Source organism: Gossypium arboreum, chromosome 13 (genome assembly GCF_025698485.1).
Source record: "Gossypium arboreum isolate Shixiya-1 chromosome 13, ASM2569848v2, whole genome shotgun sequence".
NCBI classification, from domain to species: Eukaryota; Viridiplantae; Streptophyta; class Magnoliopsida; order Malvales; family Malvaceae; genus Gossypium; species Gossypium arboreum.
The window spans coordinates 3673580-3699285 of NC_069082.1; the positions used below are offsets into that span (position 1 = coordinate 3673580).

At 30.9% G+C, this 25706-nt stretch overlaps 3 protein-coding genes across 3 annotated transcripts; 2 read left to right on the forward strand and 1 right to left on the reverse strand.

The window, feature by feature from the left end:
* The first annotated feature begins 4080 nt into the window (after window positions 1-4080).
* LOC108462833 (BRASSINOSTEROID INSENSITIVE 1-associated receptor kinase 1-like) lies at window positions 4081-10864 on the forward strand. The gene is made up of 12 exons (XM_053024080.1): window positions 4081-4521; window positions 5233-5365; window positions 5452-5523; window positions 5808-5951; window positions 6479-6550; window positions 6656-6727; window positions 6810-6886; window positions 6994-7010; window positions 8632-8788; window positions 8976-9314; window positions 9467-9861; window positions 10173-10864. The coding sequence occupies exons 1-12, from the start codon at window positions 4443-4445 to the stop codon at window positions 10488-10490; spliced, it is 1875 nt and encodes a 624-aa protein (XP_052880040.1). The 5' UTR covers window positions 4081-4442; the 3' UTR covers window positions 10491-10864.
* Window positions 10865-14703: 3839 nt separating this feature from the next.
* Window positions 14704-21230, forward strand: LOC108462379 (BRASSINOSTEROID INSENSITIVE 1-associated receptor kinase 1-like). Its single transcript, XM_053024077.1, has 8 exons — window positions 14704-15128; window positions 15683-15815; window positions 15913-15984; window positions 16600-16743; window positions 17915-17977; window positions 19658-19729; window positions 19968-20047; window positions 20993-21230. Exons 1-8 carry the CDS (start codon window positions 15050-15052, stop codon window positions 21073-21075), a joined length of 726 nt encoding a protein of 241 aa, XP_052880037.1. The 5' UTR covers window positions 14704-15049; the 3' UTR covers window positions 21076-21230.
* Window positions 21231-21505: 275 nt separating this feature from the next.
* On the reverse strand, window positions 21506-24455 carry LOC108462839 (F-box/kelch-repeat protein At1g22040-like). The gene is made up of 2 exons (XM_017762745.2): window positions 24226-24455; window positions 21506-23338 (listed from the first exon to the last, which is right to left on the reverse strand). The coding sequence occupies exon 2, from the start codon at window positions 23146-23148 to the stop codon at window positions 21712-21714; it is 1437 nt and encodes a 478-aa protein (XP_017618234.1). The 5' UTR covers window positions 23149-23338; window positions 24226-24455; the 3' UTR covers window positions 21506-21711.
* Between the last annotated feature and the right edge of the window lie 1251 nt (window positions 24456-25706).

The window sequence follows — 25706 nt, forward strand, 5'->3', positions numbered from 1 at the left end:
AATTACTTGAACACCCCTATGTATGCAAAATTACCGTTATACCCCTAGGGTTTTTTTTTTTTTAAAAGCATGATGTTCTGTTTCTATATACGTATGCCATGACATATTATTTCTGTTGCATGGGGACATGGGTTATATTATGGAGGAAGCGTCCTGGTGGCTATGCCACAAATATCTGATCTGGTGGCTCTGCCACATATATCTGTTCTGGTGGCTCTGCCACGATTATCTGTATCTGGCGACTCTGTCACATTATCTGTTCTGGCAGCTATGCTGTAAATTCTGTGGTGTGTAGCGGTTGGGTGGGTCGAGCTGTCTCCCCACACGGTGTAAGGTTGGTACGGGGGTGTATACGGTTGGATATGGTTGGGTTTCTGCATAAATATGTAATATCTGCTCGCTCATTATGGGTCTATGGGCTTTATTCAATTGCTCGGCTAAGGCCAACTTATTCTATTTCTGTGGTTTGAGCTGATATAGGCTATGGTTGGGTTAATTTACACACTGAGTTTCCCCAAACTCACCCCTTTTATTTTCATCCACGCAGGTAATCCCCAACCATAGTGGGCTTGGAGCTGTGAGGGAATTTGGAGTGGCCACCCATTCTGAAAGTTTGATTTTCTTTTGGTGAACTGGACATCCTTTTATTTACGTTTGAAGTTTTGGGTTTTTAAATGTAATAAGGCCGCTTAATTATTTTTGATGGTTTTAATATGTATTACTAAGATAGGTATTACTTATTTTAACTGTTGAAATTGGATAGCTTTAGGGCGTTTTCAAAAACAACAATTGATTTCAAAATAAACACGACAACAAGCAAAGCTTCCGCAATGAAAGTATTTTCCAAAATTAATCACTTTTCCTAAAATGACTTAATCAAATCGGTTTCCTAGAAATATCCATGACGTTAAGGTGTGGCAATGGCGGTATGCATGTCTAGGATTGGATCCGAAGGAGCTTGGTACTTAGCAATCCGATGGACTCACCTCCTCTTTCCGATTTCCTACCGGTGCATGACTTCCATTCACTTTAACCTATAATGAAATTATCTTTTAAAACACTAAGTAAGTTTTTCTGGATCAACAATATAAAATGTTTTGAACGCTTCGATGTGGCATGTCGGATCTGGCCATAACGTCTGGGCCGGGTTTGGGGTGTTACATGGTACATAATCTTTAAGAGGTAATGAAATGAATGAATGAGAATTTGCTAAGTTTGAAAGGTTTGATGAATGTTATTTGATCAAGATATATAAGTAAATGTTTTGGGCATGAATAGGGTGTGTTGAGTATGTGAAAATAGCTTTAAAATGATAAAAAAAATTATGTTTTCACACAGCCAAGTCACATGGGCGTGTGCCCAGGCCATGTGGAAAAGTTAGAATCTGCCCATGGGCAGGCCACACGGGCATGTTCCAGGCCACACGGGCTTGTCCCAGGCCACACGGGTGTGTGCCCCTATCTTCAAGGAATAAATTCTAAAGTTTTCAGTTTAGTTCCGAATCACTTCTAAAACATATATTGGGCCCCGTAGGCCCATGTTAAGGATTTTAAGATGAAATTTGATAAGAATTGATCTGGAATGTAAAGTTATGACTCGGTTTTGTATAAATGTTAGTGTATAAGTCTGGTAATGCCTTGTAGTCCTATTCCGGTGATGGCTTGGGGTTAGGGGGTGTTACATCGTCAACCTTATGGTAGACGCTAGTCACCCTTCTTTTTTTCTCTTCTCCTTTTTGGCTTTCCTTTTCCCACCTACTAGCTCCCCCCCCTCTCTTTCTTCCTTTTCTCCTCTTTGCTACCTCCCATGGTTATTTTCGATATGGTTTTTGATTGGGTGACCATTGTGGACCTTGCTAGAAATAGCCACCCTTTCATCCCTTTTCCTTGCCCCTCTTCTTTCCTCTTCCATGCCCACCTTTCCCTTATCGGTTTCCTTTTGTCTTCCCAACAAGTTTTTGTAGAATAATAAAGCTGGCCTTGGGCTTTTCAATTGGCTCCTCTTGTGCAGTGGCGAAGCTAGGGGGTTGGTAGGGCCCCGACCTCCCTAAAATAAAAATTTTTCCATTTAAGTCTCTTTATAATTTATAAAATTTTAAATTAATAAAATTACACTTTAACCCTCAAAATGATAAGAATTTAATTTAATTTAATTTTTAAATTATAAAAATATAGGCTATTAAAATGGTGAAATTACATTTTATTATCATAAAATATACCATTTAATTCTACCTAAAAAAATTTGTGGCTTCACCCTAATCTCTCTTTGTACTCATTTTTGCTCCACCCTTTGGTGGTGGTTTTCTTGAGCTGCCCACATTTAGTGAAATATGCTAGCTTGGAACAAGTCTATTATAATGGGGCAAGGGCAGACTTTTTTATAAAAATAACCTAAAAAAGTAATTAATTACATAAATGACCCATATTTTTAATTAAACACGTAAATGACCTAAAATTTACAGTAAAATTTGGTGAAGCCAAAGAGTTTGATGCCACCAACATGCCACGTTAGCAACCAAGAAAAAAAATTAATTTTTTGGTGAAGCCATGTAGAATGGCGCCACCTGTATAAATACCAAGAAAATACTACAATTTTTGAAAATATGGGAGACTTTAAAAAAATTTCCATTTTCTGGTAGAGGCAATTAATTTGGCGCCACTAGATTCGCCTAACACACCCACCTTGTTACTTTCTTTTTTTACTTTTGTCCTATTTCTTTTTTTTTTACTCTTTTTAAGTTTTGTCTTTGTCTTTATTTATTTATTTATTTATTATTAATTTTAAAAACTTGAAATGTATATATGAAATGTTTTATAATATATATTTTTAAAATTTTAAATATATTTTTAATAATATAAAATATTTAAATAATTTAAAGATATGACCTTTCAAATTTATTATTAGTTTTATAATATTTTAAATGTATATTTTAAATTTTAAACATTTTAATTTGTTTTATAATATTTTAAATTATGATTTTTAAATTATTTAAAATATATTATTTTTAAAGATATGACCTTTCAAATTTATTATTTGTTTTATAATATTTTAAATATTAAATATAATTTTATAAATTATTAATTTTAAAATTAATTTTAAAGATATTCAAACGTTTTTAAATTAAATTTAAAATTTTAAAATTAATATTTTATTTGGTGGAGCCATTTTAAAGGTTATATCTTTAAAATATTTAAATGTTTTATATTATTAAAAATATATTTAATATTTTAAAATAATATTTAAAATTTTAAAAATAATTTAAAAATAATATTTAAAATTTAACAAAATAATTTCAAATATATATTTAATATTCAAATATATATATATATATATATATATATATATATATATATTATAAAACATTTCAAATATACATTTCAAGTTTTTAAAATTAATAATAAATAAAATAAATAAGGATAAAGATAAAATTTAAAAAATAAAAAATAAAAGAATAGGAAAAGTTAAAAAAGTAAACAAAAAAAAAAGCCAAAGAAAGTAACAAGTTGGGTGTGAGGAGAATTTGGTGGTGCCAAATTAATTTGCTCCAAAAAAAAATGAATTTTTTTTTAAAAGTCTTTCATATTTTTAAAAATTATAGTATTTTTCTGATATTTATACAAGTAGCACCATTCTATATGGCTCTATCAAAAAATTAAATTTTTTTTTTATTGTTGATGTGGCATGTTGATAGCGCTAAACTCTTTAGCTCCATCAACTTTTATTGTAGATTTTAAGTTATTTACGTGTTTAATTAAAAACATAAATCATTTATGTAATTAATTAATTTTTTTGAGTTATTTTTATAAAAAAGCCGGGCATGATGAGGCTCTACATATCATGGCGACTTCTTCACTCTGATGGCTGAACGCCAAACCTTTGCTTCCTTTAAATAGGCAATGACTACCTGGTTCATGAATATGCTCTTTTCTAGAATTTGATTTGTTGACCTTTGGTCTTGACTTGTTCTATTATCAGTCTTTGTCTGTATGTATATGTAGTCTTGTGCTTTGTCCGTATGTATATGTAGTCTTGTACAGATTGTAGATTTGCTGAGGGCTTTCCCTTCCTATGCATGGTTTTCCCGCGTCCAGAAAAAGATCCACTTTGACTTGGCTGAAAAAATTTCACTAAAAAAAAACAAAAAGAGAAACGAAATCACCTTTCTCAAGTCTCACTGGTCAATACCGAATACTTTCCACCTTTTTTCTATCTTCTTTCCCGCTTGCCAAACATAAAAATGTTCGCTAAATTTTCTTGAATATTCAATCAAGCTTTATATATATACAAGCTTTAGTACAGAGAATAGTGTTTTGGAAGTTCAATATTTTCGTTTTCCTCTCAACGACCAATACTTGAGTGACTTTGGATCCATCAAAGTCGAAGGATTGGCGACGCTGTGGAGACTTGGCTCTTTACATCAAAGCAACCAAAAGGAAAAAAAGATGGAGCGGGTCATCCCTGTTTGTTTATGGTTAATTTTGGCGTTGCATTTGGTTCTTGGAGTTGCCGGCAATGCAGAAGGTTCTTTATCCTTTTTTTATTTCACTTTTTAAAATTGAATTATTATTATTTAACTAAACTTATAGAATTCGAATTAACAACCAGAAAATAGAATAATTTATTAGTTATTGGATTGGGTTACTCGTATTGATTAATTTTTGGGAAAATTTTAGATGCCATTTACATTTAATTCTCGATTTGGAGTTGAAAAAAATGATTTTTGTTCTATCATATTTTAGATTCAAAAACTCTTTTACTCTACCACATAAAAATTATTAATGGTTTTTCTTTTTTCTTTCGTCAAAGTCGGAAGCCTGTTGATAAGTTATGGTACGACGAATGTTATTCGAATTAGATCCGTCGGCTGATTTGATTGGTTTCAAAATTAATGGGTATATCAATCCAAACAAGGGGTTAGATTAGAAATCGATGATCTGCCGATACCGACCAAAATTTAAAAACATTGGATATTATAGTCTTTTTTTTTATCTAGTTAATGACTGGACCATGATAAGAGGTATAAAAATCAGGTCAGCTTGAGGCGAGCAAAAAGCTGTCCCACCCTATTACCATCCTTGAGAAACACAATTCTCTTGTTTGCAAGAAGTGACATCAATTATTCAAGCTTTTGAAGTTCTTTGCACTTTGAAGATATGTATGCAGGTTCGTGACTGCTGAGACTGATGTTTTGCAATTATCCATAATAATTTGTTCTCTTGTGGTATTAAACAGGCGACGCTTTGCATGCATTGAAGAACAATTTGGCTGACCCTAATAACGTCCTTCGAAGTTGGGATCCAACCCTTGACAACCCTTGCCGATGGTTCAATGTTACATGTAATAATGAATATAGTGTGACAAGAGTGTAAGTTTACTTATATATTATCTTTTTGCTATTTCAGTTGCCATTTTCTAGTTTGATGTGATAATTTCTTTTTATTGTTAATTTAGTGAAGTTGGGAATGCAAATCTATCTGGTAAATTGGTTCCAGACCTGGGTCTTCTTACGAATTTGCAGTACTTGTAAGTTGATAATTTTAGATCTGGTAATTACTGTTTGCCCACACATTGTTATTGTGCACTGTGCAGTAAAAGATAAACATATGGAGGAGAAACAGAAAACCTGGGTCTTCTGTGCTTCTGTCACTTCGCACCGGGTTTTCTTTGTAATGCCATCTTACCCTTGAAGATGGTTGTATATCCATTGGGTTTTTGCAGATTCAGTCAAAGATGCTTAGTAAACTTTTTTGCAGATTCAGTCAAAGATGCTTAGTAAACTGAGTTAAATTTTTCCTTTTTTATGACAGGGCGCTGGTTGGTAATAACATATCCGGGGTAATCCCGGAGGAACTTGGAAATTTGACCAACTTGGTGTGCTTGAATCTTAGCCTCAATGCTTTAACCGGACACATTCCAACCACTCTGGGCAAGCTTGCAAAACTGCGTTTTCTGTAAGAACACTTTCTTTTCTTCATTTTTTTTTGTGTGGCTAATATACTTAGTTCCATTGTGCTTTTGCTCTGTTGTCATGTTTGTTTTGGTATATTTGGAAGACTTTCATGCATTGATATATTGCTAGCTGAACTGGGATGGGTCTTACAATCACACTGCTTTTCACGTGGAGTTCCTTTCAATTTGTGAATAGTGAGTGGCCTTGATAAGGATATGAAGAATTGAGTTGGTGGGATTGTGATAGAATACAAGCGTGATTGTAAGACCTATGTCAACCATTATTAGCAAGAATGAAAAATTAGAATAGGATCTAGGGGTTGGACTTATCTAGCCTGTTGCTATATAAAGAATTGTACTTTGAGTAGGTGAACAGTTGAATCGGAGATTACCTCGTTCATCACTGCAACTCTTATATGGTTCAATCTGTGCTCTATTTATTTACCGATTAAGCTTATTTTTGTATGAATACATAACTAGTCATCTTATCAATGTGCAATATAATTGATGCTTTAATTTTGTGGAGCAGGCGTCTCAACAACAACTCGTTGACAGGTCAAATTCCTATGGCCTTAACTACTATTGCTACACTGCAAGTGCTGTGAGTGTTGCTATCTCATGTATATAATATTTTTCATATTAGCTGTTTTAGCTTAGCTTCAGGAACAATACATAATGGCATGGGATATTGTATCATCTGATGCAGGGATCTTTCAAACAATCGGCTAGAAGGAAACGTCCCAAATAATGGTTCCTTTTCAGTGTTTACTCCTATCAGGTTTTTCTTACTCCCATTTTTTAAATTAATACAAGACTCTTAGTGTAGGAGTCTCTTAAGTTGGTGCACCTCTTTTCCACAGTTTTGTTAATAATCTACTCAATTATATTCCTCCTACCCCATTGCTTCCTGTTTCACCAACAGCTCCAACTTCATCAGGTTGGTCTCGATTCTGTTCTTATCATCACTGCTAATAATACTAAACTGTGCCTAAGTTTGGGGTTTATTTCTTTTTTATTGTTAATATTTATTCTTTTTTTCTTGAGATATTCCTTGCAATTTTGTTTGTATTTGCAACTGTTTTCTTAATTTACTTGTCATCCTTTTTATCTTCATTTTTTCATTCAATATTTTTATTTTAAAATAATGAAAATATGCTTGGTTATAGAATTATTTAGTTATTATTAAATTGAATTATAAATTATATGATATTCTAATATAAGCATATAAAGATAATTACTTTTAATTAATATATTTAATTTATTTTTAAATAAATTGTCATGAATAATAATTGGATTTTTTTCTGTCTATTCTTTTAGTTTTTGGGAGGATACACTTACATTAGTGCAAAACTAAAGTGGTTTTACATCTTCCAAAACTTTTATAGGATTAATATTTTAACAATCTAGCCATTATATTTTGACGCTTTATTCATGTAGATCATGCATGTCAAGTTTGACGTAAATTAAATTTTTTAACTATTTGATTTATGTAAAATACTATCAAATGCTAAATATATTGATATAGAAAATATTTTAGACCGATATGATAGAGATATTAAATTAATAAAAATTTACATACATAACAAGTGCAAATGCCTTGATAAATTTAATGGTTGGATTGTTAAAATATTAATCATATAAAAGTTATGGAAGAATATAAAACTGATTTAGTTTTACACTAATGTAAGTGGATTCTTCTCCTTTACTTTTTTTTAAATAATTTTTTATGCAAATGCATTTTAAATATTTTAACTTAATTTCAATTTAACTATATATTAAATTATTTTTATTTAAGATAATTTAATTAATTCATGTCAACGTTAATATCAGTTCGAATGCAAGTTTAAAAATACTAAATTTTAATCTAAGTAAAATATAATTAAATCAAAATTTAATTTTATATTATTTAAAAATTAAAGTAATCAAGATTTTAACTAAAATGTAGGAAATGAATAGAAATTGCATGATGAATAATAACAAGGGTATAATGATTCTTTTATTTAAAATTAACACGTTTTTTAACCTTCAACTTTATAAAAAAGTCATTTTAACCTTTCATTTAATATTTTTTCTTTCTTTTTAACATTTGGACTTTTTTTTTGTCAAATCACTCAAAATTGATGAAAAAGTTCACAGTTGTTAATTTTACTAAAGTGGCATATACATGGATGACATGTCAAAATTTAATTAGTTTTTAAATTTTAAATAATATTAAAATTTTATAGTTTTAATAATTTTAATGATTTTAATTTTTAATTTTTAAAAATTATAAATTTTTAAATTCTTAAAATTTTAAAAATTAATTAAATATTGATGTGTCAACCACATGATAATCCACGTATATGCTACTCCAATAAAGTTAAAAATATTAACTTTTTCATCCGCTTTAGGATGATTTGATAAAAAAGTAAGTTTAACGACTAAAAAAGATAGAAAAATTAAATGAATGATTAAAATGATTTTTTTTAAAAAAATTTGAAGGTGCTTTTAAAATTGACTTAGTAAATAGATGTTTTAGGATATGTGATTTTCTTCAAAATTGAGAAGTAAGTGCCTAAGTGGGATTTTTCAAATTACAAGGGCAAGTATACATAAAATCTCAAAGGAATATATGCATTTTACACCAAACTTCAGTGGATAAGTGTTTTTCACCTGAATATTTATATTTATAGAACTTTGTAGTTTACAGCTGTCAGTGGCGGTGGCGGTGGCGGTGGCGGTGCTGTTGCTGTTATTGTTGGAGTTGTTCCTATAGCTGTCTTCTCGGTTTGTGCTCCTGTGATTATATATGTTTTGTGGCGTAATAGGAAACGGCAGCATCTTTCCATTAACCGACCTGGTTAGTTTTTTTTTAAGGCTAAAGGGTTAATGGTCAAATAGTCCATTAATGGAAGGGGTTGAGAAATGCTCAATGTGGTGCAAATTGGTTCTAGGGATTTAATTAATTTTTCTTTTTCTAAAAGAAAGTTTTAGTTGATAGTATCCCATTGAACGCATATATTCACTTCATCTAATATTCTTTGTAGCTAAGCGCCCAGAATTTCACTTGGGACAACTTAAATGGTTTTCTTTACGTGAACTACAAAAGGCAACAGATTTTTTTAGTGAGAAAAATGTGGTGGGTAGTGGTGGTTCTGGTAGAGTTTATAAAGGTCGCTTAGATGATGGTTCTGTTGTGGCAATAAAAAGACTGAAACAGAGGCGTACTCAAGGTGGATTGCAGCAGTTCCAAACAGAGGTCGAAATGGTAAGTATGGCTGTGCATCGGAATCTACTACGTCTACGTGGCTTTTGCTTGACCCCTACAGAACGGCTGCTTGTCTATCCCTTTATGCTTAATGGTAGTGTTAGATCCTGTTTAAGAGGTACTGGCTGTTCGGTCTTTGCTTATCTATTTAGACATGTTTTATATATGTTTGGCAAATGAGGATTGTCCTTTAAATCCAAGTACTTAGTGAGCTCTTCTTCTTACAGTGAATCATTTATTGATTTGATTTTTACATTCTCTAATCTCTAGAGCGTCCAGAGTCTCAAGAACCACTTGATTGGGGTGTAAGAAAACGGATTGCACTAGGGGCTGCGAGGGGGCTTGAATATTTGCACGATCATTGTAACCCCAAGATTATACACCGTGACTTGAAGGCTGCAGATATATTGTTGGATGAGAATTTTGACGCAGTTGTTGGAGGCTTTGGGCTGGCCAAACTGATGGACTACAAAGATACTCATGTCATAACTGCTGTTCGTGGCACAATTGGTCATATAGCCCCTGAATACCTGTCAAGTGGAAGGGCATCAGAGAAAACTGATGTTTTTGGGTATGGTATTATGCTTCTGGAACTCATTACAGGACAAAAGGCTGTTGATATTGCTCGGTTTGCAAATGATGATGATCTCATGTTGCTTGATTGGGTATGTACTGTCTTCCTATCATGCATAATCTCAATGGTGATACATTCCAAAATTTCAACTTTATGATTCTTGTCTAGTGTTGAAATCATCATATTCTTGCTTCACTTTGTTGGCCAAAAGCAAGACGCTAGGAACACTATTGCAGAAATTCACAAGTTTAAGAAGGTCCATTAATTTTGAGAATGTAACAAATGACATCAATTTTTGTCAGTTGCAATTACATTAAGTTCAAGTACAGCTTGGAAACTGTTATGAGTGGTTTTTTGGTTTCACATTTTAGCTTCAACTTGGTAGCAATGCTTACATTTCAGGTAGAAGGGCTACTGAAAGAAAAGAAGTTGGAAATGCTGGTCGACTCTGATCTTCAGGGTAATTACATAGAGGAAGAAGTGGAACAGCTAATGCAGGTGGCTCTTTTATGCACTCAAAGCACCCCAATGGGAAGGCCTAAGATGGGTGAAGTGGTGAGAATGGTGGAGGGTGATGGCTTGGCTGAAAGATGGGAAGATTGGCAGAAAAGGAAAATGTTCCATCAAGAGTTTAACAATACGCACCACCCCAATGTGAAATGGTTTATCCCAGACTCCACTTCTCGCATCCTTCCAGATGACTTATCTGGTCCTAGATGACCACTTCTACAAATATTAAGTCTTTTGGCCGAGCTGGTTTTGTACTTCAGATGAACCACTTCTCACTTGCTTGTTACTGTAACTTTTATAGGGTTATACCAATGCCAACAACAGTGGTGAAAACAGTAGGTTCTATAGGAAAAGAACAGCATAAGAACTAAGAAGGGCGATCAAAGAAGCATCCACGTACGTTAGTATAAACTGCTATATTGTTTATTACATTAAACTTTTATGCATCCTTTCTATCATTCTCCTGCTTTCCTGACTATAACTCATTTTCAAAAGTGTCATTTCTTTTCCTGTAAAATGACACTAGTGGCTGATGTTAAATATTTGGATATGCCGTATGAAAAACTTAGAAAAAGTTAAATATACCTGTATCGAATACATATCCAAATGCTTATGACATGGCTGATGGCTATTTGTTTATTTGCAGATGAAATTTTCCATGGAAACCGTGATTATAGTAAATAGGATAATGCGATGTTTCTAGCTAATATTCCATAAAACATTTCCAGGGATTTTATTGTTATGCGATGGCCACCTTGTCTCAAGACCTAAATGGGATTGTCTCAATAACAATAAGATAAATTTTGTTCTAATGATCTTGAGACATGTTCATGTTCTTCCTATTTCGAGACTGAATAGAAAATCGACCTAAAATACACATTTTCAACCATACAAACCACTCCTAATTGTAACTAAAACTTGCCCAAACATTTCACCAATGTAATTTCGTAAATTCATCTCATGCAAACCTCACCAAACGCCATCAACTCATAGCAACCAATACATCAAGGCTTATCCTCCTAGTTAACTCATTCAAGCTTTTATAAACCAAAATGTATAAATACTAATTCAAGGATAAAATTATTATAGGCCAAACACCAAGGGTACCAAAATACCAACTTAAACACTAAACCAAACAACCTAATGTCATATCAAACAAACATATATATATATATATGCGCACACACAAAATAGGCAACAACTTGTTTTCAAGCTGAGCGGGATGCTTGACGACTTCTCATTTACTGCAACTCTCATTCAAAACCTGTGCACGTAAACAAACATAATCGGTGGCTAAGTGTTAAATAATCAGTAGTGTTAATATAATTTAAATTCAATAAATTAATGCACAATAATTATTACTTTTCACTCTTTTCTTATTTATCAAAAGTCTATAATCATATATTTCTCCAACTTTTTTGATTCTCTCTTTTTATACATATTCAATTTTTCATAATTTCATGTCATAATGTATCGATATTCAACATGTCATTTCTTAATCGACGATAGACATCAAAACAAATATTTAGATCTATATAACGAGTAGGCCCATGAACGTCTAAAAGTTGAGACTACTAAATTTAAATGTCAATATATGTCCACAACCCTCTAAAAATTAAGACTACCCACGACTCTCTAGAAATTGAATTACTCATGACCTCTGGAAATTAGAGCTAATAAATCATTGATATTAGTAACTGTATGACATACTAACTATACTTAAACTGCGTTTACCATCATGGGACATTTACAACATAATTATCATTATAACACATATCATCATAGTATCAAGATTTCAATACTTATATACATAAAGCACGATTTCAACTATTCATTACTTGATTTAACTACCACAATGTTGAATTCATCATTTGGAGTTTGAAAGGAAAGATACCATTACCTTGACATGTATTCATATTCGTTAATAATGATTAGCTAATCTACGAATGCATAATTGAAAGTGAACTATAATAGCACAAACCAAAAACGACTATCCATCAACAACTTTGATTTTCCCTTTGTCCCAAGATAGTTCTACCCTATCTTTAGCTATAAAATAAACTTGAATACAAAAATTCATTAATCACATAATTCGAAACATAAATCAACACAATTTATATATGGATGCGTATTATTTATTTTAGACCTGATAAGCTCTAATATTTGAAATGCTTGTATTCTCTATTCTCTTTATCAAATTTAAAACCGATTTCATATTTCTTCATTAGGAACCTCTAATTTTCAATCCATAACATGATTTTCTAATAACTTTCAATTTATTTAATTGAGTCACTAATATCATAAAATTAACTATAGAGATTAATTGGATTTTAATAAAATCCAACACTTTTCTCTACTTTCCAATTTAGTATTAGCATAATCTAATCTCTTTATTCATAAACCCATCTCTACCGAGCTTAATTTCATTAATAGTCATTAATGACAACTTGATTGAAACTTAACAATGAAAAATCGAACACATTTGCATGAATTATCAAACTTAGATGATCAAAATCCTATAAAAGAACATAAAAGGAAACCTTTCTCATCTTCATTAATTTGGACCGAATGCAAAATGGAAGTTTTCTTCTTTATTTTGCTACGGTTTGGAGAGAAAGGGAATAAAAATAATGTTTATTTTCTCTATCCCACTAAAGGTTATATATATATATGTATGATTAGTGATTTAATTAAATTAATGAATCACTAATCTATCACTAATCATGTCTTGTAATGTCGACTAATGAATAATAGTGGTGAAAGCCATGGAATTTCACTACCATAATATTAATTATGGAATATTTATTTCCAAGTACTTGGTTATTAGCTTATTAAGGACTTGTAAAATTTCTAATCAATTTTGTATTCATTTTAATCACTATCCAATTTAATATTTGCACTATTTATACTAACTTAATTGATTTAATTATTAACTAATTATGTTTCTCAATCCCGTATTCAATTCATAATTTTCTCGATTTAACTTTTGAATAGCTCAATTAAAATTTTCGTTCCAAAACTTATTATTCTTTAACACTTATGAAAATTGGATCGTTAGAAATAACAGAATTTAAACTATAATAATATAATAATAATATTGTAATTGTTATAAAATAAATTAGACAAAGAATAAATAATAAAAAAATGAGAGAATAAGGAAAAATATATTTTATTGATCAATCAATTATTTACTTAAACTTATCCAAAACTTCTATTTATAAACATAATAAATATAAATAAATTAAATATCTATTACTAATTACTATTAGAATTGAAACAACATCAAATCTTATATTAATATTGATGGACATTAACAGTAATTAATTATTATTCCCTCAAAGTATTAATGAAGCACTCTAAAACAATTTTACCTGTAAAAATGACTCTTATTGAGTATATTTTCTCCATTTTCGCATCTCAATAATCCTTTGCAGGTCCTTGTACTTTTCTCTCTTATTTTGTAATCTCGTGGTAAGCTTTTGTTGCGCCAGCCCTCCGGTTTTGTTCTGCTTCCTTCCCTGTTCCAGCCCACCGACCGTCGACATTATGGCAGGCGGCAGTCACCCCTGTTTCCTTCTCCTCTTCTCCTTTCTGCCTTTTCTTTTCCCACTCACGAGCTCTCCCCCTCCTCTTTCTCCCTTTTTTCCTCCTTGCTGCCTCCCATGGTTGTTTCCGGCGAGGCCCCTGATTGGGTGACCGTTGCTGACCTTGCCAAAAACAGCCACCCTGTCATCTCTTTTCCCCACCTCTCATCTTTCCCCCTCCATGCCCACCTTTCTCTTGTCGGTTTCCTCCTGTCTTCCCAACAAGTTCTTGCAGAATAATAATGCTGGCCTTGGGCCTTTCATGTGACTCCTCCCTTGTGGGAGGTCTCTCTTTTTTGGCTCCACCCTTCGGTGGTGGTTTTCTTGAGCTGCCCTCGTTTAGTGGAACATGCTAGCTTGAAGCAAGTCCATTGCAATGGGGGTAAGAGCATGATGGGGCTCTACACATCATGGCGACTTCTCCACCTTGATGGCAGTCCACCAGCGTATATAGGTGTTGGTATTCGCTTTTGCTTCCTGTTGATACCGTATCAACAGAAGTCAAGATAGCGGGGATAGTGTTCTCTTCAGAAAACAGGGTAGAAGCTCCTCTAAATGGAGTGTTTGGAATTACTTTCGGATCGGATAATTGGGTAGAATTTTGAATTGAATTATTATATATTTTATTATAATTGTATAACACTTGGTTTGAATAGTCAATGGGGGCTTGGTTCATGAGTATGCTCTTTCCTGAAATTTGGTTTGTTGACCTTTGGATTTTGGGCTTGTTCTTGCTGTATGATTTATATCAGACTTATCCATATGTATACGTAGTCTTGTACTGATTGTAGATTTGCTGAGGGCTTTCCTTGCCTATGTATGGTTTCCTCACGTCCAAAAAAAGATCCACTTTGACTTGGCCAAAAGAATTTCACTAAAAAAACAAAAAGAGAAACGAAATCACCTTTCTCAAGTCTCACCGGTCACTTCCGAATACTTTCCACCTTTTTTCTCTCTTCTTTCCCGCTTGCCAAACATAAAAATGAGTGCCAAATTTTCTTGAATATTCAATCAAGCTTTATATATATAGGCTTTAGTTCAGAGAATAGCGTTTTGGAAGTTCATTATTTTCTTTTTCCTCTCAACGACCAATACTTGAGTGACTTTGGATCCATCAAAGTCCAAGGATTGGCGACGCTGTGGAGACTTGGCTCTTTACATCAAAGCAACCAAAACGAAAAAAAGATGGAGCGGCTAATCTCTGTTTGTTTATGGTTGATTTTGGCGTTGCATTTGGTTCTTCGAGTTGCCGGCAATGCCGAAGGTTCTTTACCCTTTTTCTTATTTGCGGCTCATCTCATATTATATCATATTTTTATTTAATCTTGTAAAAATTCATTTAATATATATATTTCAATATTTCGAAGCGGGTTAAGAATTTGATTTTTTTTTTTTTTCTAAGTTGGGTTTAGGATATTAAATTTTAGATAAAATGAAATTTGAGAATTAATAAGGGTATTGATTGGATGAAAAGTAAAAATTAATTAATCGAATCAATACAAAGAGATTAAATTAAATAGAAAAATTAATTGAACCAACAAACTAACTCTTATAAATCATTAATGCTTTTTGATTTTTAAATTTTAATAATTTATTTACTTTCAGCCAATTAAATTAGTCAAACCAATTGAACTAAAAATCGAACTTCCAATCCTAGTCTATTCCATTATACGAATTTAGTGAGGTTTTTTATTTTTGAGTGATGTAGTGAAATATATGTTTTTTTTTTTAAATCCTCCATTTTCACAAATAGAGAAAAAAAAATTCTCTGAATTGCAATCATCCATAATAGATTGGTTTTGTGATGGTAATAAACAGGTGATGCTTTGAATGCATTGAAGAACAATTTGACTGACCCTAATAACCTGCTTCAAGATTGGGATCCAACCGATACCAACCCTTGCCAATGGTACAATATTACCTGTAATAGTGAAAATAGTGTGACAAGAATGTAAGTTCACTTGTCTTTTTTGCTATTTCAGTTTCCATTTTCTGGTTTGATGTCTTAATTTCTAGTTTTCTTTTTTATTTATTTATTGTTAATTTAGTGATCCTGGGAATGCAAATCTATCTGGGAAATTGGTTCCAGACCTGGGGATGCTTTCCAATTTGCAGTACTTGTAAGTTTATAATTTTAGATCTGGTGATTACTATTCTCCCACATTGTTTTATCCTTTGAATTTTTTGCTATGTTTTATATACACTTATTATCACTCCAATTTTTTTCTAGAATTTCTAAATTCTATTAATAGTGTATCAAATATTTTCTTATAAATTATTAATAAATTTTAAATTTTTAAAAAGAATTTTAAGTAATGTTATGGTACAATTTCAAGGTATCAATTCATTACAGTTTAAGGAAATCTATGTTCAGAGACTAAATTGAGAAAATCTCAAATCCTAAGATTAATTGAATAAAAAATTAGAGTTCAAAGTGGAAAAATTTTCAAGTTTAAGTACTAAATATTGATTTATCCCTTAGAATTACTGTGCAATGAAAGATAATTAAAAAAGAAATTTTGGGTTTTTTTAATGCATTTGTCACCGTACACTGATTTTAATTTATACCGTACATCGACTTTTTAGGAAAAAAATTACAAAGTGTCATCCGTTGGAAGTTAATAAACACAACACTTTACAAATCTTTTTCTAAAGACCCCAACAATATTCATTAAGATTTTACAAATTCAGTCAAAGATAGTTAATACTGTAAGTAAATGTATTTTATATGACAGGGAGCTTTATAGCAATAACATATCCGGGGAAATCCCAGAGGAAATTGGAAATTTGACAAACTTGGTGAGCTTGGATCTTTACTTGAATGTTTTAACCGGCCACATTCCGGCTACTCTGGGCAACCTTAGAAAACTGCGTTTCCTGTAAGGACACATTTTTTTATGTACCAAATTTATTTAGTTTCATTGTGCTTTTGCTTTGTTGCAATGGTTGTTTTGGTATATGTATAAGCCTTTTTATGCATTGATATATTGCTAGCTAAAACTGGATAGGTAAATGGTATTGTTGTCATTAAGGTTCATCTAGCATTTCTTTTTAAAATCATTTTTGAGATAAAAGTATTGCTAAATGATATATTTTAAACTTTTTAAAAGTGTTTTTGAGAGACAAAAAATAATTTGCAAATTTTATTTTTTTGTCAAAAGTAGAAGCAGAAAGTTTTAGTTTTTACTCAAAAATGTTTTTTTAACCCAAAAGTACTTATAAAAAGTAATGCTAAACTAACCTTAAATTAGGTAAACTCGATCACTTGAATTCTTGTTAAATTTTAATCAATTCGATCACTATTTTTACTTTTACTTCTAGTTTTTATTACTTAACAATTTATTTTATTTTCGATTATATACTACCAATTATACTGGTTGGTGGGTCTTAGAAGAGTTGGTGCTATTGCTTGTGCTAGCCTAGTATAATATCAACATGTATATTAAATTTAAAAATTTTATATAAAAATTAATTAATATTTTGATTATTATAATAAAATTAATTGTTTATTATATGTAGTGTTTTGAGTTTAAATATTATTATAATCAAATTTTTATTGATTTATTATATATAAAATAATAAAAATTCTCATAAATGTATAACTTAATTTTATATGAAATAATATTTTAATAATTTTATAATTAGTTTAATCGAAAATGGAAGGTTTATATGAAAATAGAAAATAATTTGTGTCGGTCAAAATCAGTTTAATTGAAGATTACCTCATTCATTTCTGCCAATTTTTAGATGGTTCAATGTATCTATAAAAATTGGATGAATTTGAACCAATGAGGTTTATACATGTTACATATATGTCACATCATTTGTTGATGTATTTGTTTTGTATAATAATTTGATTGGTTCACGTCTATATAATTTTAATCGAGATATAAAATATGGGTTTAGAAGATATGATGAAAATTAAATTCAGATATTAATTTAAAAAAATTAAAGATTCGAATTTAAAAATAAAAATAAAAATAAAAATATTTAATTTTGGTATGAATACATAATGTGCCATATAATTGATGCTTTCTTTTTGTGGAACAGGCGTCTCAACAACAACTCCTTGACGGGTCAAATTCCTATGGCCTTAACTACTATTGATACACTGCAAGTGCTCTGAGTGTTGCTATCTCCCATATATATATATATATCATGGGATATTTTAATCAATACTTTTGGGTATTTTACTTTCGACAATATAAAAATTAATTACATAAATAAGACAAGTTATAAATTATTTATGAAAATAATATACTTTTATAATAAAATTAAGTGTGATTAATATATTAAGCGGCACTCATTTAAAAAATTTTATTATTATCCAATCGAGAAAAAATTATCTTTTAAGTGGTACTGTCACATTATAAGCAACACAAAAAATATAAATATATATTTTAAAAAACTGAATAAATATTATATAAATAAAAAATATATTTTTAAAGTGATGCCGCCTGATATATTCATTGCATCAAAAGTCAAAACGTTTGACTGGAGAAAGGGTTTTTATTGAGGTTTATTTCTGCTTTTAGTTCCTCTACTTTCTTAATTTCTAAAATTTATATTTTCTACCTTTATTTTGAGAAGTTTAATTTAAGAAAGTTGCATTTTAATGTTTAAATATTTCATTCAAAATTAAAATCAATTGATCCATTTGGATTTCAATTTTAAATCAGAAGTAAATAGAATTTTGAAATTAAAAGTAGAGGGATTGGGAGTTGAATTAGACCATTGAATGTATTTCTTTAGGTATAATGATTTATTTGGCCCTCAAGTTACAAATATATATATATATATATATATATATGTTTTAGTTCTTTTTAATTTTTCACCTTTTAGTTCTTAAACTTGCGTTTCTTGTCAAATCATTTTAAAATAAATAAAAAATTATTTTTAAACTATAAAAACTAAAATAGATGATAGTGATTTGGCCCTCCAACTTTGGAAGGGCTAAAATAAATTTTTCCTTTATAAAATTAGAGGGTTAAATAAATCATTATTGCCTAAAGGAAAATAGGAATTCAAAGTTTTAATTTAACTCCTAATCCTCTACTTTTATTTTCAAAAATCTATTTACTCATTTAATTTAAAATTGAAATCCAAATGAATCAATTGATTTTTATTTTGAATCAGATATTTGAATATTAAAATACAACATTTTAAATTAAAATTTTCAAAATAAAGATAAAAAAAGTAAATTTCAAAAATTAAGTAAAGGGTCTGAAAGCAGAAATAAACCCAAATAAAAACCTTTTTTCCTACTCAAGAGGTTTGGTCTGAATATCCCTTTCAGATAAGCACAAAATTTTAATTACATTCGGTCAATGTATGAGGTGGTATCATTTTAAAAGATAACTTTCTTTTATATTTGTATGGTATTTAAAGAAAATATATGTATATTTTTGGGGATACTATTTAAAAATACTTTTTTCCAACTAAAATAATTGAGTAATGATGGGTTTTATTTGAGCTAGTGTCGCCCGATATATTGGCATCACTTAATTTTATTGTATAAAACATATCATTCTTGTAAATAATTTACAACATATCTCATTTTTATAATTTTCTTTTTTGTATTATTTAGGTAAAAAAATCTGGATATTATTTTTGGTTTGACCAATTCAAAGCAAAATATTAAAAAAAATAATTAAAATTTATAAAATTCGGTTCTGTACCAGCCCGTGAATCAACCGATTTTTTGTCACTCCCTGGATCAATACTCCAATCAATTTTTTTTATCTGATTAGCGAATTCAGTTGAGACAATACTGATTTTAATCATCTGATGCAGGGATGTTTCAAACAATCAACTAGAAGGAGATATTCCAGTTAATGGTTCCTTTTCACTATTTCAGCCTATCAGGTTTTTCTTTTATGCTTATCTCAGCTTTGCTCTCACTCTCTTACTCGTAATTAAAATGGTCAGTCTTGCAGTGATGATCACATTATTTTTTCTGATATTCATATAAGCCAGAATTTTCATGGATGCGATTCTATTTTTCTACTGGAATAGTGCGCACTAATCGAAATGAAACTAACTACATTGCTCGTAACTCATGACCCTAACCTCCAGTGCCTGTTGTTGCACCTCTTTTTCACAGTTTCAGAAATAATCGACTCAATTATCCTCCTTTTGCTCCACCACCACCTCCTATGCCATCTACAGCTTCAACTTCATCAGGTTTGGTCTCCATTTTATTCTTATATATGAACTTTTATATGATATATAATATAATACATGGATTTGATTGCGCAATTGGATAAATATAATTGTTTATATATTGCATATATAAACATAAATTAGTGATACATAAATAACAATGTTAGTGGTTTGTGAAAATTGAATCTCGTCAAATTGTCATGTATACAATTGTATAGAATCAAAATTCATGTAACATATTGTATATTAAATCTAAAGTTCATTTGTAATTTTTTGACTAACTTTAAGGCTTAAATTTGAGATTTAGTAGCAAAAGTTAAATCCACCTTTTTATATGGGTAAACTACAAAAATAGTCACTTTTGTTTGTCTTAGATTACATTTTAGTCACTTATGTTTGAAATGTTACGTTTTATTTATTTATATTATCGTTTTGTTACGAAGTGGTCACCCTACTGCTAAACTCCATTACTTCCATAACGGCAGTCCTATATCACAGTCCAAATGGGTTTTATGTGCCAACTTGGATGTCCAATTGTTGAGATAAAATTAGATTTTAAATTAAATAAATTTAATTTGGATTGTCACGTAAGACATCCAAGTTAGCATTTAAAACTCATTTGGACTGCCACATAGAACTGCCGTTAGGAAGGTAACGGAACTTAATGGTAGAGTGACCACTTCATAACAAAATGATAACGTAAATGACAAAAATGTAACATTTCAAATATAAGTAACTAAAATGTAATCTGAAATAAACAAAATACCTATTTTATAATTTACCCTTTTTATATTTAAAATTCTAATTCAGCCATTGACAACATTAGATTTGTTTATTCTAAAGGTAATATAATTTCTTAATTAAATTAAAATTTTAAAATAATAAAATTAAGTAAGAGGAGTGGAGTAAATCCCGAAGATCTGACCGTCGGCATATTTTGTTAAAATGTAATCTTTGTGTTGGCAGGTAATAGTGCCGTTGGTGCTATTGTGGGAGTTGTTGCTGTATCTGTTGTGTTGTTTTCTGCTCCTGCAATTATATTTGCTTAAAACGACAGCGTCTTTCCTTTAGTGTAATTGGATTAGTGATTTTTTGGGTGTAATTACATTTAATATAAATTTAAATTACTGTTTTGCATAATGATAGATATTCAAGAGTCCAGTGTAATTACACAGTCATCGTAATTACATGTCAAATTTAAATATGTCCTTTGTTGAATTTACGTTCACTTTTTAAATTTTTTTTAATTTATCAAAATAATTTTTCTAAAGCCAAAAACAGATACAGACCAGACCAGACATTGTTATGCTTTTGAATACTAAAATAAAGCAACATCTCCTCTGTTTCTAAACAGCAAAGTATACACTTTAAAACCAAGCATAAAGGAGAACAAGAATTAAAATTAAAAAATAGTAGGTAGATAGCATGGTAAATGTAATTCTCAGAACACAGCTCATATCGAGATAACAGTACTGTTCCTTGAGGTTAGAAAATTAGCCAATTCAACAAGTCTATAAAAACAAGTATATTTGGAGAATTTCATTTCTTTACATTATATACAAGGATATAATATCGATATTTCTGGTAAAATAATGAAGTGCAATAGACATACAATAGAGTATTGTGTTAACCAATACTTAGAAAGTTAATGCTAAATCAGATCCTTATGTATGCTGATGATGGAACTAGATATTAAGGACTTGACAACTTACTAGTTCAGAAGATCCGGCCGTCCTTGCCGCTATAACCCTCCAAGGATTTATTTGGAATGCTGCAGCAGATTCCACAGGCTCTGCATGCAGACTGGAGGAGTTATCTGGTGAAGATGACGAAGCTGATGGTAGTGAAGTTAAATGGTTTTGCACATCAGTTTGCAGGACTGAGATATTGTTATTGGAATCTTTAGTAATTACATGAAGCTTTCCGAGTAAACCGGCAAGCAAATATGGAGTCTCCGAATCTGTGAAGTTTGGAATGGGGACTTCTCCTACAACAACTTTCCAAGCATCATCTTGGTAATCATATACCTTGATGGTAGCACTTTGAAGAGAACTAGATGGATCAAGGGCATACAACTCACCGCCCAAGATGACACTGAATTTTGTTCCTGCCTGTTTTGCAGGCCAACCGTCGCCCATGCCGACTGGCATTTCAGCCCATGAATTTAGTTCAGGATCATATACTTCCCCTCCAACATCGACAAAAAAAGGCCAGCAATATAAACTCTGAGGCACAAACAACCTTCCCTTATATGATGTCATACCTGTGGCGATGGGTTTGAGTAGATCAGCCAGAAAGGCAGTAGGTAGAACCTGAGCTTTCGAAAATGGCATGCTCGGTATTTGGGACCATATACTGGTATGAGGATCAAATACCTCGGCGGACTGAACTGGAGTTAATCCACCACGACTAGTAACGCCTCCAACAACATAAAGCTTATTATTTAAGATACCAGTCTTACAGTAGGCTCTACCAGTCAACATTGGACTTACTTCACTCCACGAGTTTAGAACTGGATTATACTGCCAAACACACCTCAAAGCTGAAGCTTTAGAGAATCCTCCTAACACATAGAGGCAGCCATCAACAGCACCAATGGAGCACCCACAGAATCGCATCCTGTCCAAGCCATCCTTCCTCCCAAGCCAACCCCTTATGACATCCGCAATTTTTATGCTCGATCCCACTACGTTCCACATCCGAAGGCTAGCTAGACCTTTCTTGGATTCATCTTCAAAAGCAACAATTGGCATTGGAGGCAACCTCTGCCATCTTCTAGACAAAGGGTCCAAACCATACCACAAAAGCTTGTCACCTGCAATCTTAGTCAACAAATAGAGCCATTCCTCTGTTGTTCCAATTTCTTTCCTTATACTGAAAAGTTCAGAACTTGTGATGGCAGCTTTCCAGGCCCTTGACACTAACCTTACATTTAAGTAATTAATCCTTGGAATTCTGGCAAGAATCTGGTAGGATATCTCATCAGGAAGGCTAGGAATCAACCTAGGGTTCTCCTCACAAAGACATGATGACAACTTCTGCCTCTTGCATGTTTCATCACGTGAATCAAAGGGGTCACTCATTCCAGCCCTAGAACTATTTAGGCTTAACAATGCCCCCATTAATATCTTACTGCTTGCAATATATTAATATATCAATGCCAGGCAAATCTAACCAAGCTTTGATGGCTAGAGATTTTAACCAACACTGAAAATATCCAATTTTCTACATGAACCTGCTCTAAACTGCCAGCACTCTATCTCGTATCTGAGGTAAAACGATCTATTTGAAGGAAGATCGTCCAAAAATAATCTGAACCACCAAACTGAAAAGAATTAGAATTTAACTTCATCTGTAGAATGGAAGCTCAAAAGAAGGGAAAGATACCATCCCCTTTACGAATTATATAAGGTGCAAAGGAACTCGAATTATGTGCAATTGGAAAGTTTTCTAAGCAAGCAGATGAACAAAAAGAGATCCTCTTTTTCCGTAAAACTGAGAATTGAAATAGTATCATTCTCAAGTTAAAATTAGATAACTAAGGGCAGCAAAAAATTCTCAGCTTAATTTATCACAATAAAAGCGGTCTGATTTCAATCTCTCTCAATGCATTTGCAATTGCAACCTATTGTACCACTAGCATCAAGCAACCCCAGAAGGAAAGATTGTCATTTGAAGTACAACAACAGTGAAAATGAATGAGCAAATAACATCTTAAGCTTCTTAGAGCTCTCAGAGACCACAAAAAATGGTACCCAATTTCTTAATTTTGCCAATATAAAAGCCAATTAGACTCAATGTTGTGCTAACCCAGGCAAGTGCATAACATTTTTCTCCCTATATGTTAACCAAAATCAGAATAATAGCGAAAGAAAATATTATGAATTTCCTACTTAAGTAATCACCAAAAAAGAAAAACCCAAATTCCCAATTACAACAATTCAACAACAGTTCACAAGAATTTCTCAATTAATTAAAAGAAAGGGAAGAAAATCAGGTAAACGGAAGTAAACTACAATTATCCACAATCATTTGAACACCCATGAAACAAAATGAAAAAAATAAATAAATGAAACGATCACAGTAGTTCTTTCGACAAATTACTAATAAAACCGCTTGAAAATTCATATAAACATAAAACCCAGAAAACCAAAACTGAAAGATAAAATTTTCTTAAAATTTGAAAGAAAAAAAACCACCTTAATCGTTGCGGGAAGAGGAGACGCCAAAAGACGATTTGTTGAGGAATTTCACGCCATCAATTCGCAATTATTCGATAAAAAGAACCAAAATTCCATTTTAATATAAGATTCGATTCTTTCTTTAATAAAATTGCATTCAGCTAAGAATAATTCTTTTTTTCTTTCTTTTAACAAACGGTAAAGGCTTTTGGTAAGTTAATTAGGGATCGAAACTTGAAAACTCAACTTATTAATTAATAATGAATTTTTATTTATTTTATTTTAATTATAGAAAGTTTTAAAAGCATGATTTAGGCCTAAAATATTAAAATTTTCTTTATTTTATATCTATTCTTTTAGTATAATGACTTTTTACCCTCTAATTTTATAAAAAAATTATTTTAACCTTTCATTATTTTTTTGTTTCTTTTAGCCATTGAACTTTTATTATTTATCAAATCATCCTAAAATAGATGAAAAAGTTAAATTAACATCATTTAATTTTGTTGACACCTATGCGGAAGTACACGTGTATTTTATATTAGCAATTAATTAAATTATTAAAAATTAAAAATATTTTTATAATTTTATACTTTTTAAAATACTTTTTAATACTTTTTATATTTTTAAATTTTTATATTTAAAAATTAATTAATTGTTAACGTGGCATCCACGCGGCAATCCATGTATATGCTAGATCAATAAAGTTAACAAATATTAGATTTTTTATCATTTTAGAGTAATTTGACAAATAATATAAGTTTAAAGGTTAAAAGAACGAAAAATTAAATGACAAGTTAAAATAACTTTTTTGTTAAAGTTGGAAAGCTAAATAAGTCATTATATTTTTTTAAATTTTTTGCCTAGACTGATAATGATGTCAAAAGAAGGATTGAGATGAAGTCGAACTAAAGCATATTTGACAGTTTCAATCAATTTGAACACCATATTTGACTTTCTTGTTAATATATACTAAACGAGTTCCAATGATCTGAAGATTAGATGGAAGTGAATGGAAGTAAAATTTTGAAATTTAAATTTTTGAAAATTTAAATTTGTAAACAAAAACTACATTTTTTTGAAATTTTTGGAGTCGTATTTGGAGTTCCGATGATCTTGAGTTCTATTTTGAGTCGTCTTTGGAGTCATGTCTTTCATTACCAATTTAAAAGCCTTTTATAGAGGCTCTTACCTCTTTACATTGTTTTTCTTGGAGAATCTAATCATTTACATTATTTTTCTCTTCATATACAATTACTATTTTCAAGACTATTATTACAACTGCAGAGATTATATTCTCTGAATTACAAAAATTTTTAGGCCGTTTTTTCTTTGTAGAAAATCTTTACTATTCATCTCTATCTTTTCTTTACAGAGAACCACATCTGTTCATCTTCGTCTTTTTTTTTTTTGCAAAGAACCACTCATGTTTATCTCTATCTTTTATTTGCAGAGAATCACTTATATTCATCTCTGTCTTTTTTTTAGGGAATCTTTGA